At 41.7% G+C, this 18,236-nt stretch overlaps 1 protein-coding gene across 1 annotated transcript; it reads left to right on the top strand.

Moving 5' to 3' along the window:
- Positions 1-11,088: 11,088 nt before the first annotated feature.
- si:dkey-283b15.2 (neuronal pentraxin-1) lies at positions 11,089-16,111 on the top strand. The gene is made up of 5 exons (XM_049583926.1): positions 11,089-11,778; positions 13,074-13,575; positions 14,082-14,332; positions 15,485-15,664; positions 15,878-16,111. Exons 1-5 carry the CDS (start codon positions 11,089-11,091, stop codon positions 16,085-16,087), a joined length of 1,833 nt encoding a protein of 610 aa, XP_049439883.1. The 3' UTR covers positions 16,088-16,111.
- Positions 16,112-18,236: the final 2,125 nt, after the last annotated feature.

Below are 18,236 nucleotides of genomic sequence, written 5' to 3'. Positions count from 1 at the left end.
TCACACTAACAGGAAATATGTTTTTGATTTTGGGGTAAACTGTCCCTTTAAGTAGAATTTTGAGGTACTTTACTTGAGCATTTTCATTTTATATTACTTAACACTTCACCACATTTCAGAGGCAAATATTGTAGTTTTTACTTACGGTTGCAACATGTTGGTCTGTTTAATTTTCCACAAACCCTACAGTGGACCTCAGGTTTGTTTTGAAGAGGACTTGCATTTTATATAGATATTTATACAGATATAACCATGTATCACCCATGTAATGAGCCCTTCGCAGGATGGAACAAGCACAGTACTCCAGAGGCATCCAAAGAGCACCTGTAGCCTACTCCTGTCTAACTGTAACTGTCAGATAGTCGTTGGTCTCAAGACACTCAACAACAATAACTGTACATTTAGTAAATATATAGGGGCCATAAAGCAAGAACGGTGGACATCACTTGCAGTAAATTCAGTCACCTGACTGAAGGTGTTTGTGTTGCAGTTGCAGGTTTTGTCCAGGTGGTGGCGACAGTGTAGCATCACTTCCTGCAGCACTCCCCCTGCATGAGACCAAACAGCAGACTGTAGAGTCACACTGCTATGCAACAGTACAACTACATCTTTAAAGGCACAGCTCACCACTCCCCACCCTCTCCTGCCCCACACACACACATTTTTTCTGAGGGGGGGTAAACTGTCACTTTAATACCAGAACAGGCAGGTAGGAACAAAACACACCTTCATGAAACATTTGGAGTTCATAATGTTGACAGTTTCACTCAGTTTTGACTGAAGCCAATAAAACATTCACCACAGCTACCATATAAAGTTTGTTCTACTCAGTCATCAGGACCTCACCTCATCACTGCAGCTCGTTACCTCTCCACAAATCAAACCCAAACTTTAAAAAAAGACCAGATCAAAGTGTCTTAACTCAGCAGCAGACTGTCCAGGACCATCTCTCCGTTCAACAGACGAGACTTCACCTCTTCCCATCATCAGAGCAGCGTCCAGTTTATCAGCCGTGGCAGACGAGTGAGCTCTGTGGGGTTCTGGGTCACTTGGTTCAGAGTTGAGGGGAACATTGGAGCGTCTGTGGTCTCGTGTCCTTGGACCTGAGCCGCAAAGCTGTTTGTGTCGGCTTGCTTCCTCCAGGGCCTAATTCACACGCACTAAGGAGATTGACAGACAGAAGAATCCAGCTCACACTGACCTATTAAAACAATAAAGATGACTCATCTCGTGAATCTATCTATGTCTTTACTTGGGCTGGGTCCAAATGTGTCACAGACATTTAGTGTCTCAGATAAATGTCCTGCCCAGGAGACAGAGACAGGTGTCGAGAAGGGATAAAGCTCTCTGGAAGGTATAGATCAGTCCAAGCATACCTGAAAAAATATCTTAACTTTGCACGTACAGATAACTTAAAATACGTACTTTCTTTTGGAGTAGCACTGACAAGGTAAATTCATGTCGAAGCCATTGTCCCTTACTGATTTCCCTCATTAAGCCTAAATGAAAAATGAGAAGATGTGGGTGAGTTTAAGATGGATTTTAACACTGTCAGGGAACTGAGAGCTGGTTTAATTGCTTAGATGTTCTACTTAAGTAAAAGAAGCAACACTTCAGTGTAAAAATACTCTGTTACAAGTAAAAGTCCTGCATTCAAATTTACATGTAAGTAAAGTTACAAAAGCGGTGGCATCAAAATATACTTAAAGTACAAAAAGTAAAAGCACACATCATGCTGAATGGCCCATTTCACAATGATGTCTCTCCTCCTGAGACCCTTTGTCCTCACATGAGGTCATCACATTTTGGGTTTCCTGCCCCTTATACTTCATCCTGCTTAGCTTAGACCTGTTGTCCTCGTTTGTGGACATTTTTATGCTCAGTCTGCAGCTGATCAACAAAACCTGATCAAATTTTATCTCTATAGTTTGATATGGCAACAAATGTGATAAATTTTAGTAATAGTAACAAGCTAAAATGCTGTTAACTAGGAAGTGCTCATCTGAGGACATTGGGAATACATTATCATCTTCTTTTAGGACACTGGGACCTAATTATTATGTTATCCCAGCATTTCACACAGGCCAGTTATAGAGAGAATCTCCACCTCTTTTCATTAATCCTTCCAACTTAGACCCAAATCTATTGGTGGCGAGCTTTTTCCTTTTGTCCAATCCTGTACAGGCCTGTTTCTAATGGTGTAATCACTTTCACTTCAGGCCTGGAATTTCCCAAATTCTCCACCCTCAGATTTGGGCCTGCTTTCACTTTATTTTTAAAAAACATATGACATCTGGGGACTTTCTCTATACAGTCCCCTGTACTTTCAAACAATGTGAGCTTAGTATGTGTGTCATGCAATACAAACATTAAAGAGTGTGTGTGTGTTATTATTAAACAATACATGGTGTGGTGTATGTGTGCTTCTTCAATATAAATGCATAACCTCGTGTTGTAAATACATAAACTTGTGTAGCATTGTTTTTATCACACATGGAGGCATAACAAACAATTTTATAGGAACTTGTAACATAAAATATGGTTATATGAACTTCACTCTTAATCAACTTATGCAGTCTAGTACTTTTATCTGATTTAAGATTAAATCTTACACTACAATAGATAGATAGATAGATAGATAGATAGATAGATAGATAGATAGATAGATATTGTTTATTTACCAGGGTAAGACCCCCTAGGACCTAGGACCCCTTGAGCAGTACTTTCTGCAAGCTCTCCTCATTTTTTCAGATGAATAAACACATAATACAAATTCGCAAAATATAAAAAATTTAAAAAAAATGATTAAACAGAGACATACACTGTACACCTTTTATCAGTGACGGAACTAAGACTGGCTGAATTGCCTTGTTATCTATTGGTAAAACACATTTCATTCAAACTAGACCGAAACAAAATAAAACTCACCCTAGCCATCTTGGTTACTCTTGTTAGTCCTCTAATTAGTTAGTCCACTGTCCTAGCAGTTATCAATTCCAGTTTGGTCGAAAACAATCTTTAATTCACTGAGTTAGATGTAACAAACATGCTGGTGGCACCTGCTGTGCACTGACAGCAAGAGGAGCGCCTGTGTATGTGACGTTATTGAAAATCATACTGTCAGGATTTCTGAATACCCTGGTACACCGTACTGTCACACTGCCTAAGGCTAGCACATGATGTCCTCCTCGGCTGAGCTGTAACATTAGTTATCTCAGTGGTGCTAGGTGAGCTGGCAGTAGATGCACGCTTCCTTCTGAAAGAAAATAGTTCCGACGTGAAACTGCTCACAACAAGGTCTGTGGATTATCTTGATTAACTGGGTCATGATTTCTAGAAAGAGACATTGCTGTTGAACTTTTCAAATGTATTTTTTTGGCACTTTGAGCTCCACAAGCTGAGTGCCATCTAGTTCCATTATATTGGAGAGAAGGCAGACATCTCTACGGCTGATATCTCCAACACTCTGCAATTCACACCAAAACAATCTAGACTGAAAAATAGTTTTGTATACTGTAACTGGATAGAAAAAGAAGTGGGTATACCCCAATTACCTGAGTATACCCTCCACCACACCACTGGTTATAGCCAACGATCTTAAATGGCAGATCACCTAGTTACCTTGGCAATTAAAGAGGCTAGGGAAACTAACTGAAACCTTTACTGATTCAAAGTAATGATAGGTAGGTCTCTTTTATCTATGCCGGTGCTACACAGTGGAGCAAACTGCCTCTTGTGATAAAGGACATTCAGAACCTACAAGCCTTTGAAAAAATGGTCAAACAGAGACTGATAATGTGTCCAAGTAAGGTCGTGGTCATTTTACTGCATTGAAATCTTTTTTTTCTGGCACATTTATCTGTAAATAGATGGGTTTGTTGGGACGTGGCATGCTGTGGTCACGTCTCCCGCTTTGGACTGACGGAACAAAAGGGACCATGATGGAAATAAATCCTGTAAACATCCTGTCGTGACCTCTGTCAATTAAAATGTAATTACACACGAAGAGGCAGACACAAGAGCCAGGGCACAAACTTTGACTCTTTAACCTTTTCACCCCTATTTAATCCTCAATACTCAATGACACACGTCACAAGAACTGAAAGGTAAGCTCTTATAATCAGGCTGGTTGAGTTCAAGTGCACTTTGGTCTCAGTGCTCTGATTGATTAAGTTAGATTGCAAGCTATTTTATCAACTAGCAAGAGTTTGGCAAAAAATCTAAAGTCAGTGTCTACTTAAATAGTTTTTTCTGCTGGCAGGAGATCTACTTAAGTACTGCCAGCAATTTACAACCCAATTGCCACTTTAAATGCTGGAATTGTACGTATATGTAAACCAGTGGTATGTCACATTTGTGCGATATTATGTAGCAGATACATTAAAATTTTATGTTTCAACAATGCTGTGGTTAACGTGTGGTTGGATTTAGGCACAGAAACCACTGGTTATGGTGAGGAGACGATTATGTTTTGACTTAAAATATCTGGTTTTGGTGGCTAAAAAAACGCACGAAGACGCAGTAATGTCTCAGTGAAAAACATCCCCCTTTCCCCAGCCAGCATTTGCATTTAGGGCCCATGTGGGCTGAAAATGGGCCCTTAATGGGACTGTCCATGGGTTCCAAACTGGCCCCATGCCAATTGCCCACATTGATGGCTTTACCCAAGTGGGCCCCACGTGGTTATGCTGGGGCTACCTGGGTAGCAAGTGGGTATGGGCCCACAATGGGCATCTTATCTGAGGCCCACTTGGGTAAACCCACCCGTGGGCAGTTGCCATGGGGCTAATATGTAACCCATGAACAATCCCATATAGGGCCCATTTTTCAGCCTGTTTACTACCAACATGGGCCCCACATACAAATGTTGGCTGGGTTGGCGGCACCATCCCAGCAGGAAGCGCAATAATGTCTCATTAAAAAACAACAGCATTTCATGGTACTATCTCAGTGGAAAAACAGCGATGGGTTGCTAAGAAACAATCATGTTTGGTGCCTAAAAAATGCTGCAAGATGCAGCGATGGCTCTTTAAAAAAGTGGTTTATTGTGGTTATTTCTTTGTCTTGGACAGTGGTCTGCAGGTTGGCAGGCATCTCGCCCGGGGCCACACCATCCACCATCCCCTCCACCTCCAGATGACAAAGTCAGCTCATATACATGTAGTCTGAACTAGCCTATGTCACTTTAAACATGTTAATATGAAACATATAAAACATACAAATAGAATGTATATGTGGTTTGCAGAAACATACATTGGCAACATTTTCATCTGGTGACTGGGATGAATTTTAAGATAACGCATGACACAAGTAACCATCTTTTAAAAGTGACCATGCCCAGACTTGTGCGACGTTTATTTTGTAAGACCAGGAGAAGTGCGGGTTCTTTTTAAAATCAGAGATGAATTAGGCTTTAAACTGTGTCTGAACTTGTTATCTAATGTTAATGAATAAATGTCTGTTCTGTACTTAACATACTGGCTCCGTTGTTTGTTTGTTGTGTGATTTTCTTTGACCTTAAATCAGCCATCTGCTGTCTCGCAGCTGCCTGTCTCTGGCTGTCAGTCAGACTGGAGGAGACGAGCAATTAATCCAATCCAAGCCAATTACTCCCGTGCTGAGATCTAGGTGAGCTGTGTGACGTCGTGCTGGAGGATCTGAGCCAATGATAGTGTGTTGGTAGAGAGGATGACTGCAAATCAGAGGTCAAATTAAAAAAAATAAACTTTTTATGTACATTTTTGGAGCTGGGTAATATGTAACTAATATGATCACATATCAAGGATAAAAATAGAGATGATGGAGTAAATGTGATGCCATGCAGTCGAAAGAGTGTGTCAGGAAAAGAGGTGTGGTCTCACAAGAAAAACACAACAAAGCTGAGGGAGAGGAGGAGAGAACAGAGAGGCAGAGACACGAAGGAGGGGTAGAAAGAGTTGAGCTCTCCTCTGGAGTAAATCTCTCTCAGTCTGATCAGAGTGTGAGGTGGACTAACTCACCACAGTGTGGAGACACAGGCTGCACCCACTGGGACTCCAAGGTAAGGATGCATTTACAATGTGCATCTAACTGGAACAGCATCTTCATGTGTTTTATATTAGTTCAGGTGTTTCAATAGGGTATGACACAGAGGACAGTGAAGAGCTGCAGTGTGGCGCTGCGTTTACCTTTTACAGTTTAGAAGCAAATTAACTTTTTCAGTGAGAAATCTGAACAACTTGTTGAGAGTAATAAAACAACTGAGGCTCTGTGTTCAAAGCAGTTTCACCTGCAACAATCTGCAAAAGACAGAAATGTGTGTTTGGGTGTTGTTGATGTCAGTTACTGAAAGCATTTTAATTTTCATTTATTCTTTTTTGTTTGTTTGTTGGCTGGGTGTAACTTTGCAGTGACTAAAGGCAGGTGAGAGATCATCAGTGACATGTTTGTTACATCTGACAGAAAAGACACAGTGAGGAGGGACAATGACTAAAACCAGAGGTAGATTTATATTTTTTAGATTGTCTTAAAATGTAGGGTAAGGTAAATGAAGGAACCTGAAACAAGTTAACTGATGCATAAATGGAAGAATTACAATGTCACATATTTTGTTTAAGGACGTTTAAGGAATTGGCTGCAGAGTTTGTCAGATTCCAACTAAAGCGGGATAAAAAGTCGATCAGAAAAAATATTTTTATTGATTTTCATTTTTACTGTCCTAATATGTGTTACTGGCCATGACAATGAACTACAGAGTTGGTGGATGGGATACCAGCCACACTATATATCTTAAGAGATAACCAAACTTTAAAAACAGACTGTGCTCTTATACAAAATGGACATGGATGTTACAACTAATGATGACAAGACATAAATAGCATTTAAAACCTTTTTTCCCTGACAATTAATGCTCCATCTTTATTGCTGGGGAAAATTGTACATGGGGTAACTAGACTGACATAAGAGAGCATGCAAAACATAATTAACTACATAATGTAACATTTAGGGGAAGATAATCTATATGATCTTAAGTTAAATAGATGTTTAGCATCACATAGGTTTAAGTGAAGAGGCATTTTAACGGCAGACTTAATTTAAAACTAGGGATAAGATAAGAAAAGAAAAGACAAGTGGAGAACCTATACAAGGTTTTTAGAAATTCATAATGTTGAATGATTTGAAACTGAATGGAAACTATGGACTGCTGCTTTTTCAATTATTGTTTTTGCTAGGGTTAGATATGCACATTTTTGTTAAATTGTTATTGTGAATGTGTTAAATTCAATGGAAAAAAGGAGGGGAATTAAATATATGTATTTTTGAACTCATTTAAAAGTACATTCACTGTGCACAGCACTGTCAGTCCTCATAACTTGGTGCAGGTGACAGCAGGAAACATCAGATTGATAGTAAATAATCAGATACACTGCACACACAAGGGCTGAATTGCTTTTTCTTTTGATTTAGTCTTCACTTTGAAATGCTACAACACAAAATGGTTGTTTGTAGCATTTCAAAGTGAAGACTAAATCAAAAGAAAAAGCAATTCAGCCCTCTTGTGTGCAGTGTATCTGCTTATTTGCTATCAATATGTATATTTGAATTATTGTACAGCAAAAAAAACCAAAACACTGGAAACAAGAACGACTAGAAAGTGTATGTACGTGTTATCTGAAGTGAAGAAGACATTAAACTGTGATTTATTTTGACAAAGTGTCTCAACAGTTTATAGGAGAGCCACTCAACAGATAATGAGGCTGACATTAATCTTGTAATGCACTTGTTGATTATAATAACAGTTTAAACGTCATCCACTCTCTGTCTAGAAAGAATCTGCTTGTTTTCAAATACAGGAGCTCTTTATGTTGTTTGTCAGCTGGCTGTTTTTTAATCACAGGTCTAACTGCTGTTGTCAGTTTTTAATTTGGGACTAATCGCACTACTTAAAAATATCCACCTTGACCATATGGCGCGGGGATGGTGGACGACCCCTGCGCTCACCGTGGATTACACACACACAGAAGCATGCAAGCCCACTTATCTCTGGCTAAGGTGGCACAACAACTGTTTGCAATTAGGTTAATTGAGTGACCTGTGGGTGGTAATAAACTTAGGGCTAAACTGTGGTGATTGGGTGTGACACAGTTCTGTACCGCGACCATCTGTCTGTCCTCTAAGCCCTGTAAATCACAACAGGGACAGCAGAGACAGAACATGCTTCAGTTCAAAGGTTGTTTCCCCTTTATAAAGGTAAGAACATTAAGATCATTATAATAAAACATCAAGGAATAATTCTCCAGTTTGTGCAGCTCAATAAATAATTTTTGCATTAGCAATTAAAGAGGAGATTTCTGTGAGGGCAGACGTGATCTTTGTCACAGGCTATATTTGTATGTATGTTTTCACTGTGTTTCATTATTGATAAAGTACAGTGAATCATGTATGAACTGTCAACACACACACACACACACACATTGTGGAGGCTGGTCACTGCGAGCAACAGGTGGTCAGTGAGGTTTAGCTGCCTCATCACGTGTGTGCCATTTCAAAATGCCGACCCTGTATAATGAAGGACATGTTACAGTGCTCAGAGGGGTCAGAGGGGCTTTGTGATATAGACACAGAGAATATAATATGGAGCCACGTGGACACATGAATGTTTACATGCTGGGATCCAGATTTTAAACGATATACTGCTTTTAATTATAATCCTACGGGCCTAAGACTTAAAGAGGAGCTTTGGTATTATTCAACTGGGCCCTATTTTCCCACGTTTGAGTGTCTAAGAGACCAATGTGAACAACAGTTCTTAATAGTTTTGTGTCTGAATCTCGCTCAAAGAGAGGTTTCGTTTGAAGTCTGAAGATGTGACCTGTTGCAGGAAGACAACAGGGGAAACATTAGTGAGAGTTTCAGAGTGGCGTCGGGAATAGTTTGTTTTGTTGGAGTACAGAAAACATAGTTTAGTGATATCTAAAAGATCAGAAGAGAAAAAAAACAATGGTTTGTAGTAACGGATTTCTGAATTGTGCAAACAAAATGTCAAGCTTGGCTTTGCAAGACTTCTCCTTGAGCGTGACTTTGACACAATGACACACAGATCGGGGATGCCCACTTGCTCACCTGGTAGAGCAGGCACCCCTCGTACAAAGGCTTTGTCGGAGATGCTTGTTCAATTCCAACTCTGGCTCTTTGCTGCATGGCACTCCCTCCATGTCTTCCCATTTCACACAAGACTTTCCGATCTAATAAAGGCAAAAATGCCAAAAGAAAATCTTAAAAAAACAACACACAAACAGACCAGATTAAGCGAATGATATAGAAACACCTGTAATAACAACCTGAGCCTGTCTGTAGCAAAAAATAACCACATTTAATGGATGTACAATGACGGTGCACAATTGCCCCATCTGGTTACATTGAAGACACTGCCAGCTGCCCCCCTATCTCTCAGAAATGTATCAATTTCAAAAATTGTTGTTCACATCAGTCGCTTAGACACAAAAACATAGACAATGGGGCCCAAGTTAAAAAATGCCAAAGTTACCCTTTAAATAACCATCAAATTTAACTCTTTAAATAAAAAATAAAACACTGAATGGCTCTTCGCAGCCTTCCAGGAGGTAAAAACCATCAAACACTAAAGGTACTGACAAAAGTCTCGTCGTCTGGTTCAATCAAGATGCCACACTTCTGATTTGGACTAATCCTTGTCTGGACAGCCTCTGGTTATTTTAGCTCGTGCCTGCACCGTGTAAGGTTACTGGTCTGACAGACTGCAGCTAACTGGGGCCGGAGACGACGCACTGAGGTGTTCATCCTCCATCACATCCTCACTATCTTTTTTTTGTTTAAGAACACTGACTCCAACAGTGAAGACATGATCAACTCATGTCTGCCCTGTAGATACACTGGGACAAGATAAACCTGAAAATTAAATGCAGTGCAAAACAACTACAGCCTTATAATCAGGAACATAATAAGGAATAATAAGGAAATGTTACTAATTAACCTCCTGAGACCTGGACTTTTGTTTGGTATGCATTTTTAATTTCTCCTAGCAATTTGGGATCAGTAGGACCTGATAAGTATAAAAAACTGAGCACTGTCTTTGAGCAGTGGAGAGTTTGGGGAAAAACTTTGCTCACTTTTGTGGCAGGATTGGCCGCAGACTGACTTGGCATACATGGCTGCCATCTTGTTTTTACATGAATTAGTGTATTGTGCTTTTGCTACCGCTTGATGGCACAAAAAAGTGTCCACAATCGAGGACAACAGGTCTAAATTAAACAAAATGAAGTATAAGCTGCAGCAAACCCAAAATGTAACATCCTCATATGAGGACGCAGGGTCACAAGAGGTTAAACTGCAGGGCAAGTCGCAAAATTGTGATACTGAATATATCAAAAAAATCTTCACTGACAACAAATTTCAGTTGTTTTCCGCCAAAATAGTCAATCTTGCAATATTTAATCCACTTGTAGTGACTACAGCATTATTTTTTTTATTAAAATTTAAACCAAAATCACAATCTTTCCCTAACCTTAACCAAAGTGTATTTGTGCCATAAGACAAAAGCCTGGTCATGGGTTCTGCTGTCAAGGTGCATTTCATATGCCAGCCGTCCTCCTTGTGAGGTTTACCTGGTACATAAATGTAGTGTTTCGTTACCTGAGAGAAACGTTGTCGTTGTCTGAACATAATCCAGACAGCAATTATGTTGTGACGACAGCATAATTAAGAAAGCAGCGACAGGGTCTCAACAAAAAGCTTCTTTACTGCAGGTATATTGTGTGAACCCTTTGTGGACGCTATTAAAAAACCTTTATCTAAAATCTGATGTTTTGTCTTACAGGTTTTCTCCATTCTTCAGTGACAGAGGAGACAAGGCGACATCCAGAATAAAATAATTCTATCGTGTGACAAAGAAGATAAAAGACAAAACTGTTATTTCACGTTGTTCCTCACAGATACTTTGAGATCTTTGTTATCCTGCACCCCGATGTCTCCTCTCCAACAACAAAGAAGTCAACACAACCTTTACCTTAAACTGGCATCACACATTTTGAAGTGAAGCCAAGCTCCTTAGTCTTACTGGCTGAACTGTGGATGGAGATTATGAGGACCTCTCAGTTGCTTCACCTGTTCCTTGCTCCTATTGTGTTTTCTTTACTTTCACTCTTCCCCTGCCCTGCGTCTGCCAGCACAGGGTCTGACTATGACTATGGAGCACACCCACGCTTTGTTTGCACCCCTATCCCCGTGGATGCAGATCCTGCCTGCTTCCCCACAGGGAGTCCAGGCGTAGGGGCGGCAGGGCCCAGCGGGCCAGGCCATCAAAGTGCACCTCCTGCTGGCTGGTGGGGGGCGAGCGAAGAGGCCAAAGCCACCATCCTCCACCTGAGGGAGAGCCTCGTTCAGCAGAAAGAGACCATCCTGGACCAGAGGGAGACCATCAGGGAGCTGACGGCCAAGCTCACCCTGTGCGAGGGCCTCGGACGAGATGCGACGCCTCACACCGACCACCACGGCACAGGCTCGCACTCTCATCACGCATCAGTGGCTGGCCATCACACGTACAATGACAACGGGCACTATAGCAACCACCAGGGTCACCATGGAAACCTCATCCCAGACTCACCGCACTACCCCTCTGTAGGGGGGCAACGATCTGATGGAGGGTACAGCAGCAACCATCAGGCGAAGGATAAACATGTGACGCCAGGGGAGATCACATCCTCACCAGAGCAGATGGAGAGGATGCTGCATGCGCTGAAGGAGAGGCTGGACAACCTGCAGGTGAGCAGCGAGAGGAGGAAACTTTTTCAGCTTTATAATCAAAAATAATAAAACTACAGACAAAAAAGTAAAGTAAATATAATACAGCTGATGAACAGGAAAGAGATAAGTAGAGAGACACTTTAGATGTGCAGCCAGTCCATATATGGCTTTCATTTGTTTAGACATGATGATGCTGTCATCACCGGAAGTCCCAAAGTAGTATATCTGCTAAGTACTTTAGACAAAGGAACAATCAATTACTTAATTGCAGTAAGCCACACATCACATTGCCAAGAGAGTCACTCTGATGTCCCTCAGTGGGCGCCTCAGTGGTGGACGTCACTGCAGTGTATTAACTGGGCACACTGACGCTTTGGTCGCCTCTTTAATTACTCACTGTTTTTACTCTCCCGGTACATTTGTCTGCCCTTTCCTGCTGGCTCTCCTCCCTGGATCGTGATCAGAGACAGATGTCAGGGGCTGTGCAGTGTGTAAGGCGGGGTTGGCTGGGTGGTGGCACGAGTCTAACATCAGCAGTAATTACCGTGATCTCCCTTGACAGTCTGGTAATCGGGGCATGGACCAGGGCAAAGCCTGGATTACCTAAGAGGAAGGGGAGCAGACACATATACAAGAAGAACATAAATAAATATCTGACTGTTGCATTTGACACTGAAAGATTACTAGTGAATGTAAATAGTAGGCCAAGAAGTTCAATAAACACATAAGTGCAGGTAACAGACTGACACATGCTGACACAATCCCTTGAGGTCAGTTTGTGTCTTTGCCAAAGCACCACTGATGCCTCTCTGTTGGAAGCAGCGGGATTAAAGTAATTCTTCACCCACAAAATGATCATTTGTAAATCAACAGTGTTACTTTGAACTCTGATGAAAACTTTGTTTTTCTCACATGAATTTATGAAGAAAGGAAAATCCAAAAACTGAGAAAAATTCTTGATGAATTGAAGTCATTGGAGTCCACGTTTACCTTCAGCAAAACTATATCAAAACGTCCGTTAACTAACTCTCACACAACTTGTGCAGTATAATCAGTCTCATTTATCCAGTCGTGAACTTAGAACTTCCCAAACAGATGCATTTTTGCTAAAATATTAACATTTAAAACATTCATATAAGAGTAGTGCACCTGGGCACAAACAATGCATGTGTTTGGTAAGTACTGAGTACACAGCTGGATAAATGAGACCAAGATTAAACAATATGAACGGTCATTTGTGGGGGAATATCCCTTTAAGTGACAGGAAGTGCTTATCAAGACCTCACCTGTGTGTTCTTCACCTCCCCCAGCAGAAGAGGAACACATCCATCGCCTACTCCAGCTCTCTGAAGGAGCTGCTTCAGAGGAAGATCACCGCTCTGGAGCAGCAGCTGCACCATCACACCTCCGCCCTCAGCAGCCCGGACCACCACGATGACGACAGCAGCCACAGAGATGACGGAGACCATCACGACGACGACCATCACGATGATGATCACCACGATGACGGACACCCGAATGACCACAAGGACGACCACAATGATGGCAGCCACAGCGACAGCCACACCGACCATCATGATGACAGACACAATGATGACCATCATGATGTGGATGGTGACCATGACGACCACCATGACAGTCACCACGAAGATCATGATGATGATGATGATGATCATTACGATCATGATGATCACCACAGTAACGAAGCAGACAGTCACAGTTACCTGTCACACACAGGATACAGAGAACCAGGGCCACGGACTGGTTTCCACTCAAATAAACTGGAGTCAGTGCTCAACCAGCTGCACCTCGCAGGTACACAACCACCACACATTATTACCTCGTCAGGTGATAGTCACTTGCCTGCATTTGCTCATGTGTGACCATTCCCTTACATCCATGACCTTCCTCCTGTCCTGTACATAAGCACTAACATCCACAACTTTTGCTGATTAGCCAGCACAGTGTTGTGTGACTCGTCCAAGCCACTTTATTTGTTTTATAGTTACAGACCCAGGGCTGTGTATGAACAGCAGATTTTTTTAGTGTGCACAAAGACCAGACAGCTAACAGTCCATGAGGAGATTATCGTTGAATTTGACAAAAAGTGTATTGAATTAACATAGCGGATTACACTTTCAAATTGCTCATAAAAAAATAAAATTTGAGCGTCTTAAATAGTTTCAAGTTGACTCAGCAAACTCATTCTGCTGAGTAATCGATCGAAAGCTCCAGACCAGAACAGTTAGTAAATAAACCTACTGACATGACTCAAAGTGAATTGTTTATCATGGTATAATGTTGTTTCTCTCCAACGACAGGTTCCAGGAAGAAATTCAAGAGTCCCGATGCCTTCCAGATCAGCTTCCCCATAAGGACCAACTACATGTATGGGCGGATGAAGAGGACGCTGATGCAGGAGATCTTTGCTCTGACTTTGTGTCTTTGGATCAAGGCAGGTGTTGGGCCCGTCCTGGGGACACCTTTTTCTTACTCTGCACCTGGACAGGCTAATGAACTGGTGCTCATCGAGTGGGGGAGCAACCCCATGGAGCTGCTGATAGACGACAAGGTGAGGGAGGATAAACAGAAACCGTACTACAGTGTCAAAGGTTTAGAGACACATTTCCTCAATCAGCTGCTTAATAAGAGTGACAGGAACCTACATTAACAGTTGCTGCGTTCAATATCACATACTATTCACTACATACCAAATATGTGTCTTATAATCACAAACATTTGTTTACATTGATTTATAAAGAGAGTTGGATACAGCTTTGGAGGCAGGGCCCCATTCATTTCATTAGAAGTTGCTCAGTGGCGCATGAAGCAAAATAAAATTCAACTTCCCAGGTATAAAATTACCTGGATTTTCCACATAGTTGGGCCCATAGATCAAGCGCCGACTGAGTGGCTAACTTCTAGTTTTGCATTCAGCTAACTCACATGGCGATAAAATGATGTAATTGTGCAGCTCTTCTGGGCTTCAGAGATGGTTTCGAGCTGAGTGAATGCAGTCATTTTGAGGAGGTTGTGATGCTCTAAAAAATGCATGCACTGATTCAGAGACGTCTCTTTCACAATGAAAATCAATGGGAAAAAATCTTTTTGGGCTCAATGACATCACGTGATGGAGCCAGAGGTTGTAATTCCACATTTAGCCACTATAAACAATTGGCGTCAAAGCCTGGTGCACTTCCTGGGGGCCTGGAATAAACAACAGTATTTATCTTTTCGGATACACTGAGACTGCCTGAGAGGCTCATTGACTGTTAGAGACAGATAACCATAGTAACCTGTACCAACCTCCGATCTACTGGAAATTTAAGATTAATTTAAAATATATATCACTAACAAAATGAAATCTTATACTTAAGAGTTAAACTGACGATACAGAGCTGTCTGGTCACTGCCTGCCATTGTCTATTATGAACGTTGTCACTTACTGCAACTTTTGTCTCGTCTGACGCATTGCATGATGGGATATTTATGCCGGCGTAGTGTTCACTGTTTGCATACTGTAATATTTCACAGAACAACTTTCATAGGCATGAACAGGCGCCCTGCCTCCAACACAGTATTATATTATTCTCTTTATACATCCATGTTTTGCACTTAATAAAAAAAGTTTTTTTTTTTAATTACACACACAATCTCCCACAAACTATGTTCTCACTTCTGTATTTACTTGTGTTAACTTGAGTCTGTATCTCACCATCCCCAGGCTGCAACGCTGCCCCTGTCTCTGGGTGACGGGAAGTGGCACCACGTGTGTGTGACCTGGTCAACAAGAGACGGACAGTGGGAGGCCTACCAGGATGGAGTGCAGAGGGGGTCTGGGATAAATCTTTCCCCCTGGCACCCTATCAAACCTGGAGGTGTCTTCATCCTGGGACAGGAACAGGTAAAGACAAAGAGATTCACTCCCTGTCGATGCACACTACAGATGCAGAAAGGGGGAGAATTTATTATGCTAAATATCAAATACATGCCCAATGAAGAGCTTAGAGCCTGAAACAATATACAGTCTTGGGAAGCCATTGTTTTTTGGCTCTTCTCTACCTGTATTTGTGGATAAATTGCTTTAATTACATTCACATTCCTCTCCCTACCTCAGGACACTCTGGGAGGTCGTTTCGATGCCACTCAGTCGTTTGTGGGCGAGATGTCCGACCTGCACATGTGGTCACATGTCCTGACTCCCAGTGACATCTACAGCCTGGCGTCCTGCGGCAGCCACCTCAGAGGAGACATCCTCGCCTGGTCTGAGTCAGAGGTGGAGCTTCGTGGAGGTGTCGCCAAATACCCCTTTGACCCCTGCCACTAAGAGGCTGGAGAAGAATGCTGAGAACATTTATCACATATCGAAAGGTTCAGGAATAAAACAGGAGCCCCTCTGACTTATTTTTCGGGATGATGACTCAGTGGCACAAACTCATTGCCTTCCTTTAGACTGAATCAGTGACTTTTTCTTTGAAAAGAAAAACAATAAGTCTAATCTGTGTTTACAGAGACTGTAGAGACTTAGTGGTCTTGGGCCTTAGGTTTCGGCCTCTAACGTAATCATAAGCTAGTGTTTTATTTTAAACAGACAAGTGCTGTATGTGACATATTGTCATATTGTTAATAAGACTTAATACTGTGGGGTCTGTGATAAAATTAGCAGACCTTACACGGGTTCTGACGTGGTGACAAACTGTGTTGTTAGTAGAAGCGATATGTAGAGAAATGTGTTAAGAAATCATTTTGTAATCAGGATGCTCCTTTTTTTAAAGGTGTCCACAGAGATACAGCTAATTTACCAAAGAAATGTAGAATTGATTTGTTACACTTTCTAATTTTAATAATCTGATGTGTCATAGATAGATTGTGTTTTATTTTGGGAGAAGAGCCTCTCAGACTGAATTTAGTGTTCAACAGCCTCTGCTGGTTTCTCAGTTATAACACGGACTTTTGGCATGACGCTGTAACCCAACAGTGATGCTTTAAATTCATCATCAAGGTTTATTATACACTCTTTTTTATTCACTTTTATAAACTCTACAATGGATCTCGTTGTTCGCTGAACAAGCTGCTGACGTTTAACACTTTTTTTTCTCTCCAATAAAAAATGCATCTTTTTGATATGTATATTTTATGTGATCAAGTCACTGCAACGTGGCTTTTTAATTCCTTATGTGATCTGGCCTTGACTGTATATTTGTTATTGCACTGTATATAAAAGACTGAATTAAGGCCAGGTTAGGTTTTTAACGTTGTGTATTAAGTTGTGTGTTTGTTTTTTTCAAATGTTAAGAGTGTGTAAATAAAAGTGTGAAAGATACACATCTTTGTTCTTGTTTTTTTGTAAATTGTATAGCGCCTTTCTAATCATCTGACCACTCAAAGTGCTTTTCACACTATGAGTCGCATTCACCCATTTACACACACATTCACACAATGGTGGCCGAGGCTACCATACAAGGTGCTACTCAGGCTACTCAGTTTTTAACGCACTCACACACTGATGGAACAGCCAACGGGAGCTTTGGGGTTTAGTAACTTGCTCAGCGATGCTTTCACATGCAGACTGGAGGCGCCAAGGATCGAACCGCTGATCTTCCAATAAGAGGATGACCTGCTCTACCCCTGAGCTTCAGTCGTGGATGCCACCTGACATGCTCAGCCCAGCCAAACACCGTTGCATACCAAGTATTCCTCCTCCTAGCAACAGCACTCCCCGGTACAATTGGACGATACACCAGGCCTCACTGTAAAAACGGTTCAGGAATGGCCAAAAGAATGTGACTCAAAGCGTGGACTTGGCATCCAAACTCCCCAGATCCCAATCTGATCCAGCATCTGGGGGACGTTCCAGTAGCACACGTCACAACCCATAGGACTCAAAGGATCAACAGCCAAAGCCCTGGAGCCAGACAACACACAGAGGTCCTGTGTCCATGCCCCGACAGGTCACAGACAAGTCCGATTTAAGGAGGCCCACCTGTGGATTGAGGTTACCTCTAGGGTACCAGCATGTCCACCAAATGCTCGATCAGATCAGGATCTTGTGTATTTTGATGCCTTGAGGTCTTTGTCATTCTCCTTGGTCCATTCCTGAACAGTTTTTGCAGTGTGGCCTGGTACAGTCCTGCTGAGGGCCACTGCCATGGTGGAGTGTTGTTGCCATGAGGGCGGTACCCACACGACTGCCAGGAAGACCAGCAAAACATTGCACTGCAACGAGATGATCAGTGTTATTCACCTCACCTGTCAGTAGTTTTTATGTTTTGGCAGATCAGTGTATAGTGTCAATAACTTAAATTTACAGCAAAATCCAAGTCATGAACATCAACAATGCGGCCAGTGCACAAGACTTAATAAACTACTTCATCATGTCAAAATAACATTAACTCAACTACAAAGACCAAAATAAACGGCACTTACCAGGTGTGAGTTGAACAAAAGTTTAGCTCAATCCTGGGGCTTTATGAATC

The sequence above is a fragment of the Epinephelus fuscoguttatus genome, linkage group LG8, assembly GCF_011397635.1.
Source record: "Epinephelus fuscoguttatus linkage group LG8, E.fuscoguttatus.final_Chr_v1".
Lineage (NCBI taxonomy): Eukaryota > Metazoa > Chordata > Actinopteri > Perciformes > Serranidae > Epinephelus > Epinephelus fuscoguttatus.
Note: the sequence above shows the minus strand (reverse complement) of the source record. Positions and strands in the feature narration are given on the sequence as shown.

Bases quoted from the DNA above. Each gene is read 5' to 3' on its own strand.
- si:dkey-283b15.2 (XM_049583926.1), top strand. From the start codon at position 11,089: ATGGAGATTATGAGGACCTCTCAGTTGCTTCACCTGTTCCTTGCTCCT. The intron at 14,333-15,484 runs GTGAGGGAGGAT...CACCATCCCCAG, and splicing joins AGCTGCTGATAGACGACAAG to GCTGCAACGCTGCCCCTGTC. The intron at 15,665-15,877 runs GTAAAGACAAAG...TCCCTACCTCAG, and splicing joins TCATCCTGGGACAGGAACAG to GACACTCTGGGAGGTCGTTT.